The sequence below is a fragment of the Chrysochloris asiatica genome, unplaced genomic scaffold, assembly GCF_000296735.1.
Source record: "Chrysochloris asiatica unplaced genomic scaffold, ChrAsi1.0 scaffold00071, whole genome shotgun sequence".
NCBI lineage: Eukaryota > Metazoa > Chordata > Mammalia > Afrosoricida > Chrysochloridae > Chrysochloris > Chrysochloris asiatica.
The window spans coordinates 4738556-4749088 of NW_006408589.1; the positions used below are offsets into that span (position 1 = coordinate 4738556).

Sequence of the window (10533 nt, forward strand, 5' to 3'; positions counted from 1 at the left end):
TGCTGTCACTCTTCTGGACAGGCTATGGACTCTGGTTCCCATTGCCTTTGGTTTCCAATGTGTCATAATGTTCAGCAGTATCTCTAATACATTGCATGTGGCTGTTGCTTAATTCTCTGCAGAATGAATAGCGACTCTAAGTCATGCCCTACAAATCTAAACATCAAAAACAGGTACAGGCACACAGATTTCCAGAGGGGAATTGTTTGAAACCAAATGCCTTTCATTCTATTAAATATGACCATGTTTATTCAAGGAATGGACGTGGGAGTCTGTCATCCTTCCCCCTGGTCTCTCGTCTCTCCACCAGCCCTGGCACTGGGGGCTGCAGGGCAGGGAAGGACAGGCGGCCATCAAGTCCTTGTCTGTGCAGCAGGCACCCAGAGTGCACGAGCCCTTGTCTAACTTGGGCACCCTCTCGGATCACCCTCTGGTGCTGGAGCTCCTGCAGGGACCTGGAAAGGAAGCTGTGTTTCCATCTGACTTGCTCAGCTGCTGCAGCAGACTGGGGACTGTGGTAGCCCAGGCTAGAGCTCAGGAGTGAGGACAGATACTCAAATAGGAGCTCACGGGGTCAAACCATGGGGCTCTCCAGCCTTATAGGAATGGAAAGAGCCGCTTCTTCACAATGTAGAGAACAGTTGCGAGGAACAGAGCCAGAGCAAGGAAAATGAGGAGTTTGTCCGTCAGCTCTCGGCGATTGTATTTTGTGATGAGTTTCCTTCCCAGCTGGATGGTCCCCGACATGGACTTAAATTCTTCATTTGCATCCAGGATAGTTCGTGAAGAATTGACTAAAACAAAAAACGGAAAAAGCGTGACTCAGAGACTGAACAGTGTAAAATCCACAGACCCTGCTGTGCAGACTGGGTGGCCGCTCCAGAACCCTGCATGTGAAGCAGGTTCCTCTGAACCCGAATAAAAGAATGTGACTGAGACAACTGAGAAGGGCTAAAAGGACAAGGGTGGAACAAGGAAAGACACTGCCCTAGGTCCCAGTTAGCCCAGAGTCATGTGCATGGCTTTCAGGAGAGATACCACAAGGCCTAACTAGGAGTCTTGAACATGGGCACCACCAAGGAACGAGCAGAAGGGTGCCTTTCTTTGCACCAACTTGACCTTTCCGAAACAGCGAGGTGTTCCTGAGGAGAAATATCACCAGTCACAAAAACGAAAAAGCCCCAGTGCTCATGGAAGCGAGTTGTGTACTGGGACAGAAGCCGCAAGGCACCCGGACTTGTAGTCTGTTCTATGGGGCTTGCCTGGTGGTGAGAGGTGCTCCTTGCATGACGACAAGAGGACAGGATGGGGCAAGCACATGGCACTTCTTCAGCCCAGGGGCACTGGTGTTAGCTTAATTATCGTCTCTGTACAAACTTTAATTTGGGGAATAAGAGTGGAGAAAGTGATCATCCACCCCACACTGGTTCCACTGCACTGAAGAGCAACATGGGCTTGGCACCACCAGGATCCCTGTCTTCCCACCTGGGTTGGGTCCTGGTGGTCACTTTAAAGATGTGGGTGCCTGTGCTCTGGTCTTTCTGTGAAAAACAGAGGCACCTGTCCCTTACGGGCTCCTTGCGCTCAGGAGTCTCATTAACTTGTAAGGAATCTGGGCTCAACACTGAGGGACAAAGCTTCACTTGGCTAGCTCCTCCTATAAAGTTTAATACGGCATCAGGACATGCTGCTAAGTGAAAACACAAGGCATATTTGGAATGGAAATGGCGAATATTCCCACTTAGGTATAAGAAAGAAGGGAATGCATACAATTTAATTTGCAAGCATTATATATGCTGGGGGTCTCAGAAGGTTATACAAGGAACTGGCTAACAGTGGTGTCTCTGGAGAGTGGAGCTGGCAGAGTGTACGTCAGGGGCCGATGGAGCCGAAGGAGTCCCTGTGCACTACAGCTGTGCTGCCCAAAAAGGTAGCTATTGTGACTAACCCCAACTAGTCTGGATCCGAGATGTTTACAAGTGTAAAATATATACAAGATTTTGAAGACTAGGTTACGAATCGGACTGCGAACCTTAATGTCAGCGGTTCGAAACTACCAGCTGCTCCGCGGGAGAAAGATGAGGCTTTCTACTCCCATAAAGATTTACACCCTCGGAAACCCTGTACAGGGTCACTATGGGTCGGAACCGACTCGACGGCACTTAACAACAACAACAATACAAAAAAAAGAATAAAGCATCTCGTTAATGTTAAACAGCAATTTCATAGCAATATGTTGCATACATTGAGTTCAATATTACAATTAGTTTTACTTGCTTCTTTTTACATTTTTAAATGTGCCTACTTAAAAAAAATTCTAATTACCCATGTGGTTCACATTACATGTCTTTTGAACAGTGTTGTTACAGAGTTTTTCTTTTTCCTCAATTTTTATGCAAATATTATGCACATTCTACAAGTGTTGCACACCACACAACACCCTCATACATTAGCTTCCTATGTGTGTCATATGCATGTGCATGTTATTTACACGGGCATGTAATGTGAGAAAAAAATTGTTATATTACCTGTCCACAAAATTAAAGTAACATGTAAATAAAAGAACACCAGACAAAACAGAATAGCATTTTGAAACAGGCAGATAAGGAAAAAAACCAATGCAATAGAAATTCCTGGCTTCTTTTTCCATGCCTGTACTGCCATTTCAGAAAGCTATTAAGTACAAACCTAGTGAGTTTTCCATAGGGAAAGTTCCATAGGGAAGTTGCAAACCTAGGGCCTGATCTGAGGACAACCTGCTTGCTTTTTTCCTGCTCTGCGTGCTCACATGGCACATGGAAAAACAGTAGTTCAAAATGCGGGATGACTTGTAGGGGTGATAAAAGTATTGTGGCTATGTTTATTTGGTTTTTGAGAGCCCCTTATCTTGTAGAGACATCCTAAGATATTTATTGCTGATGCCTGGGATTTGCTTCAAACCCAGAAGGGGAAGGGGTGAGGGTGAAGTTTAAACATGATGGGCCATGAACTGATATCTGCTGGAGCTGGGAGGTGGGTCCCTGGACTTTATACCCTGCTCTCTACTTTAGTGTATATGTGAAATTTCCCAGATGTGCCTGAAGGAATGAACTCATTTTCGGCTTCCCTAATAGTGAAGGACCCTGGAGATAGCTGATCCTCTTCTGCGTTACAGAGGACACACTATGAGAAAGCAGTTGGAGAGAAACAGATGGTCTCAAGCAGCCTCTTCTGAAGCCTGACTGTATCTTTTAAAAGAAACTCACAGTAACAATGGTTCTTGAGACTATAGTTCCTGGTAGTCTTGCTGATGGCTGACACACTACACTTCTCTCAGAGCAATGAGTTCCAAACCTGTCTTTCTGACTCAAATGTCCCCAGATGCCACACTAAAAACCAGCTCCCAGGCCCCTCCCTGAGCCCTAGTTGATCAGGAGAGTGCTTCAGGACCTATGGGAAAGCTTCTGAGGCGAGAGCTTGGAGGGGTGGAATGGGACTGGTTGGGGGCAGTTCTAGCACAACTACATACAAAAAGAGAGATCACAGCACAGCTTCACACTAGGGAGGATCAACCTGTAAAATCATCTTACGAGGGAGAAGCCACACGTTTCACTGAGCTTCGTGTGAGCAGAGGGAAGGAGCCGGCACAACTCAGATCCTGGACCCAGTGCTCTGGGAGAAGGTTCCGACCACAGGCCCGGCCTTACCTAGACTCTGCATGGCTTCCTCGCTCTGCTGGACCTGCTGGGACATCATCCTGCTGATCCCCATGAGGTTCTCTGTGATGGTACTGGATGTCTGGGCTAGGCTCTCCTTGTTGGTTTTCCTGGAGCACAGGGAGAAGGTGGTCAACAGAAGCCAGACTGCATGAAAACCCACCATTCAAATGATCGCCGCATCTGACCAACCAAGTTAGTTCCGATTGTTTAAATGACAGCAGACCACACTCTCGTAGCCTGCGAGGAACATAAACTGGACTGTAACTGGGAAGCAACTTGACAACAGGCATTATAGCAGACTTGGAATTGTTCATTTCTTAGACCCAAGAATCCACTCCCCGGGAATCTCTCCAAATGACAGATGCAAAATGTGGACAAAGCCTTATGTTCGAAGATATGCCCAGCTGTACTATTTTCAGTACTAGAAAAACAAAAATGTAAACACGTACAAACTCGGGACTGGTTAATACGATGTGCTGCTAAAATTATGTTTAAAGAGTTTTTAAAACAATGGGTAAATCTTTGTGCCCAAGTGAAGTAAAATGGATACCAAACTGTATGTCTGGTAAGATTTGAATTTGGTTTAATAAAAATTTTTTTTTAAAAAGTAAGTGGGAGAAGGCAATATATCAAAATGTTCATAAGTTATAATAGGATTATGTTTATTTTCATTTTGTGATTCATACCTTATCAACTTAGTACAAATTAAGAATGTATTCCTTTCATACTTTAAAAAATACTGTTATTTATATAATGTAATCCCTCTTACGGTAAAAACAAGAGGGGTGTCCTTACAACGGGATTTCTACCTTGCCAGTTGCTATCTATACCATTATCAGCACCCAGAAAGATACAGGAGAGATACCTTTGCCTTAAGAGTTCTCCTCCCTGGAGCAGTTCTGCTTTCTCTAGATTGTCGATGGCAATTTTGCACGTAAGATTGGCTTTCCTCCATGAGGTCTGGTTGCTGGAATCAGAGGACAAAGCATGAGTTTCTGCCGACTCCACCAGGCCATCGTTCGTTCAAATCACAGCAGTTCTACTTCCCAGCAAGGGAACAGGGACAGCCACAAGATCCATTCCTGCTAGCGACCACACTTCCTTCTCTTGGTGGCCAACGACTGTTCTAACTCAGGCCCCAGCCCCTCTCTTTTGGAACGGTATTTACAGTCAGAGAACTCTTGGTGGCACAGAGACACAGAAGTCATCGCAGCGGAAGTAATCACTATGTATCACAATGGTCCAACTTAGACTGCCCCAGTGTACACTAGTCTCTACAGTGCCCACGCCTGTCAGCCTCCTCCTGCCTGCCAGATGTTATCAACACAGCTGCATCTGTGAGAAAGACGCTGAAGGGTAACTCCAATCAGAGGCAAAGTCATAGACAACTAAAGATCTGGCAGTGAGCCCACTGAACACCTATGATGATAACAACAAAGTAAGGCTTCAGAGGAGAACGACCAGAAGACCAGAGTTTGGGGAAGGTTACTGGAGTCTTGAATGGTTTTGTAATGACAGCTCTCTTTAGGATTATGATGCAAAACTCAAATGTCAAGAGAAAGGTACTGTTTCAGGTTGACAATTTTGCTGGAAAAGACACACCTTCCTCAAATCAATATCCAGAGTTAGCATACAGCTGCAATTAGCATATAACTACAATGATAACTGAATGTTTGACATGACAGCGGGCTTAGTTTTACTTTTTTGTTTCATTTACTAAAGTCCTATTCACAACTTTCTGAAATTTTGATCCCTCTTAAGTAGATTAGCTCTCGTGGCCATTCTCTGTGACCAATTACCATCCTTAGATGAAAGGGGGATCGCCATGATGCAGAACTGACTTGACAGAAACAAGTATGGTGGGTCTTTTTGGGTTCAGGTATTACCAAAGCAGGAGTCGATTTGATAATACAATAATTTTTGTGGTTTTTCTAAAAACATAAAGTAACAATATAATGTTCTAAGCTTCACATACCTGCCTATACACACACCGTGTGACGCTGTATGAAAATTAACAAGCTAGAGCCTTGATTGCACAACGACACACTTAAGTCATTACTAAGCCAGGTGGATTAGAGTCCTGGTGTGGCGCTGTGGGTTAATGCGACAGACTGCAATGCCGTTTGAACTGCAAGGTCGGCAGTTCAAGCTCACCAGCTGCCCCTTGGAAACCCTATACAGGGTCGCTATGGATCACAGCTGACTTAACAGTACTTAACAACAACAACAAGCCAGGTGGATCAAGGAGCTCTGGTAGCGTAGTGGTTACGAATCGGGCTACTAACCTCATGGTCAGCAGTTCAAAACTACCAGCTGTTCTGCAGAAGAAAGATGAGGCTTTCTGCTCTCGTAAAGATTTACAGCCTTGGAAACCCTATGCAGGGTCACTATGAGTCAGAACCTATTCCAGGGCACATAACAACCAACACCTATGTGCTTACTTCCCAGGGACTAACAACCTGAGCAAGTTCACCTACCTGAGCATCTGCTTCTTGTGATTCTCCACTTCCTGGAGCAGAGCTTGCTTCTCTGACTCTTTGTCTTGCTCCTTAGCTGACTGCTCAAGCTCCTTTGGGGTAAATTGCTCTTGATTAGAATGGTTTTTAAAGCCAGTATCAAAACAGAAAAGCACTGTGCTTCTGGCAAAGCCATGCACAGCACTTGAAAACACTCCTAAAACAGGACACTTAGCAACGGATAATAAACATTCTACAAATAGATAGCTGAATTTGAAGTTTGAGAAGCAAATACACAGACACTCACACAATTTATTAGGTCCTTACTAGGTGCTCAAGGAGTTGACACTATGGGGTGGAAGGGGAGACGAACAAATATGTAAACACACTGGTGAGCTACTTTAGATAATGGAGAACCCCAACACTGGATCACCATGAAGACATGCACGTACAGCAGCACTGGAGAGTTGAAGTCATGCTGAGTTAAAGAGAGGGCTTTTAGCAAACTGAATAAAACAGTTTTAAAAAGGGGGGAAAAGTGACAGCAGGTCAAATAAATGCCCTTAAATAGAGAATTGGTTAAACAAATTAGGGTACATTGATATAATGAAATACTATACAACTATTATAGAGTCCTGGTATTGCACTGTGGGTTAACGCACTGGATTGCAAAGTCACTTTGAACCGCAAAGTTAGCGGGTCAAGCTCACCGGCTGTTCCTCGGAAATCCTATACAGGGTCGCTATGGGTCGGAACTGACTCAACAGCATTTAACAACAACAACATACAAATATATGACAAGGAAGGAGCTCTGGTAGCATGGTGGTTATGAGCCACACTGCTAATCTGAAGGTCAGCAGTTAAAAACTACCAGCCATTCCTCAAGAGAAAGATGAGGCTTTCTGCTTCCGTAAAGATTTACAGCCTGGGAAACCCTCTATGGGGCACTATAAGTGGGAAGCAACGCCACAGTACATAACCACCACCACACAGCAAGGAGAAGTCCTGGTGTGGCACGGCACATTACTGCACTGGACCGCAAGGTCAGTTTGAACCACAAGGTCGATAGTTCAAACTTACCAGAGGCTACTCAAAAATCCTATACAGGGTCGCAGTGAGTCAGAACCAACTTGACAGCACTTCACAACAACAACATACAACAAAGAAGACCAGTTAATAACATTATTATACAGAGTTGTGCACCAACAAAAAAGCCAAGGATGATGAAACTAAAGAATTCTACCACTTTCTTCAGTCTGAAATTGATCAAACATGCAATCAAAATGCATTGAATATCACTCATAACTGGAATGTGAAATCTGGAATCAGAGGTGGAATCCGTAGTTGGAAAATATGGTCTTGGTGATACAAACGATGCTGCAGATCACATGACAGAATTTTGCAAGACCAACGACTTATTCATTGCATGTATCTTTTTTTAACAACATAAAAGGTGACTATACACCTGGACCTCACCAAATGGAATACACAGATATCAAACGGACTACATCTGTGGGAACAGACAGTGGAGAAACTCAATATCCCCAGCCAAAATAAAGCCAGGGCAGTCTATGGAACAGAACATCAATTGCTTATATGCACGTTCAAACTGAAGATGAAGAAAATTAAAATAAGTCCACCAGAGCCAATATGATCTTGACTATATCCCACATGAATTTAGAAACCATCTCAAGAACAGATCTGATGCATTAGACACCAATGGCCAAAGACCAGAAAAGTTGTTGGATGACATCAAGAACATCACACATGCAATATACAAGACAGAAGTTGGCAGAGGAAAGATGAAGGCAGAGGACAAAAAAGGGTAGCATGCAAGAGTTAAAGTGAATAATGGTAAATACTGTTAATTGCTGGTACATGGAGGGGGGGCTTGAAATCATTGTAATTAATCAAAGTATCTGATTGGTTGAATGTAAAATTGATGATCTGCTTTGTAAGTCTTCAGTCAATTCACTGTTTAATATAAAGGGCATCATACATGAAGAAAACAAAGGTCATTAAAAGGACAAAAAAACAAATAAAAGACCAAAATAGATGTCAGAAGACAATCTGCAACTTGCTCTTGAATGTACAGACACTAAAGCAACTGGAAGAAATGAGGAAGTAAAAGAGCTGAACTGAAAATCTCAAAGGGCAGCTTGAGAAGTCAAAGTAAAATATAATGAAATATGCAAAGGCCAGGAGTTAGAAAATCAAAAGGGAAAAAACCACTTCAGCATTTCTCAAACTGAAAGAACTGAATAAAAAATTCAAGTCTTGAAGGATGCAAAATGCATCAAAAGAAGATGGAAGGAATACCAACAATGCTGACATCAGATGAATCATGTCTGAAACCAGAGACTACCAGACAATGCTTACTAGTCCTTTATTGATGATGCAAAATCATTCAACTGGGAAGGTCATAACAAACTATGGACAACATGTTGAAAAATGGGTATTCCATGAGGAACCTATATGTACGTAGACCAAGAAGCAGTTGTTGGGACAGAACAAAGTGATATTGAATGGTTAAAATTAACAAAGGTGTGCACCAGAGTTGTATTCTTTCACCATATATATTCAATCTGTATGTTGTTGTTGTTATTAGGTGTCATCAAGTCGGCACCAACTCATAGTAACCCTATGCCCAGCAGACCGAAACACTGCCCGATCCTGGGCCAACCTCACTACTGTTGCCACACTTGAGTCCATCAATGCCGCCACCTGGCCAATCCATCTCATGGGGAGTCTTCCTCTTTTTCTCTGACCCTCCACCTTACCAAACATGATATCCTTCTCCAGCGACTGGTCCCTCCTGACAATATGTCCAAAGTATGAGACAAAGTATGGCCACCTTGGCCTCTAAGGAGCACTCTGGCTGCACTTCTTCCAAAACGAATCTACTGGTTTTTTTGGTAGCCCATGGCACTTTCAATATTCTCCTCCAACACCATAACTCAAAAGCTTCAATTCTTCTACAGTCTTCCTTATTCATTGTCCAGCTTTCGCATGCATATGAGGTTATTGAAAATACCATGGCTTGGGTCAGGCGCACCTTAGTCCTCAAGCTGACATCTTTACTTTTCAACACTTTCAAAAGGTCTTGTGCAGCAGATTTGCCTAATACAATACGTCGTTTGATTTCTTGACTGCTGCTTCCATGAGTGTTGATGGTTGATCCAAGAAGAATGAAGTCCTGGACAACTTCAATCTTTTCTCAGCTGATAAGAATGTTGTTTATTGGTCCAGTGGTGAGGATTTTTGTTTTCTTTACATTGAGATGTATGCTGAGCAAATAATTCGAGAAGGTGGATTATATGAAGAAGCACATGGGATCAAGATTTGAGGAAAACTCATATACAATCTGTAATATACAGATGATACAACCTTGCTTGCTGAAAGTAAAGAGGACTTAAAATGTTTATTGATGAAGATCAAACACCCCGGCCATCGCCATGGGTTGAGAAGATCAAAGACCCCAGCCTTCAGTATGGGTTACATCTCAATGTAAAGGAAAAAAAAAAAAATCCTCACCACTGGACCAATAAATAGTATCATGTAAATGGAGAAAAGATTGAAGCTATCAGAGTTCATTTTGCTTGCTCATGGAAGCAGCCATCAAGAAATCAATGTTTCCTTGCATTATATTATAAAATAGACACTGGAGGGGGAGAGAAAGGAATAGCCAGAAATATCACCATAGAAAGCCTGTAAGTCTGCCTTCTGCCTGTAACCGATTGGTATACCTAAAATGGGGCTACAACATGCCCAGTGAAGGAGGCTTCCTGCGGAGCCTCTGCATTACATAAAGACTAAAGGTAGAATCCTGAACCACATCCAGAATCTTCAGAGATGGGAAATTTCCGCTTGAAAGGAAGAGCAGACCAGCCTAGAGTGGCTAGAGGTACAGAAGATACTTCTTGAAAGAATGACCGACAGGAAAAATACAAAACAATATAGGCAGAGTGACTGTTACTACAAGAACAAGCAAGTTGCTTGCCAAGGAGACATCAGGGCAAGTGGTCGGGTCCCCTCAGTGCAAACCCCCTTCCAAGACTAAGACTCAATGGGAACACATGATCTGATTAGTGACCATGCTTGTCACCGATAAGAGGAAGTGAGGGAAAAACAGTAAAAAAGCTGCAAGCTAAGCCCTACTACATTCAATAGACTTCTGTGAACCCAGGTGGAGCCCTGGTTGGCCAGCAGTGTGGCAAGACCTGGGGACTCTTGGGCCCAGAGTCAGTGACATAGCCACAGAAGACTAGAGTGGAGAGTGAAGCGTCCAGCTGATAAGAAGAGACTGCATATGTACAAGCACATCCACACTTGCAGATAATACCCACTTGACCTGGCTTCAATGACTGGATGATCAGAGC

At 43.4% G+C, this 10533-nt stretch overlaps 1 protein-coding gene across 2 annotated transcripts in view; it reads right to left on the reverse strand.

Moving 5' to 3' along the window:
• Nucleotides 1-597: 597 nt before the first annotated feature.
• Nucleotides 598-10533, reverse strand: part of BNIP1 (BCL2/adenovirus E1B 19kDa interacting protein 1) — a 25370-nt gene continuing 15434 nt past the window's right edge. Inside the window, exons 3-6 of one of the 2 annotated variants that reach the window (XM_006864803.1) lie at nt 6176-6267; nt 4564-4665; nt 3687-3805; nt 598-794 (exon numbers count right to left, since the gene is read on the reverse strand). In XM_006864803.1, coding sequence (XP_006864865.1) covers nt 598-794; nt 3687-3805; nt 4564-4665; nt 6176-6267 — 510 coding nt within the window. The remainder of the gene's footprint in view (nt 795-3686; nt 3806-4563; nt 4666-6175; nt 6268-10533) is intronic. The other variant, XM_006864804.1, reaches the window with a different exon arrangement.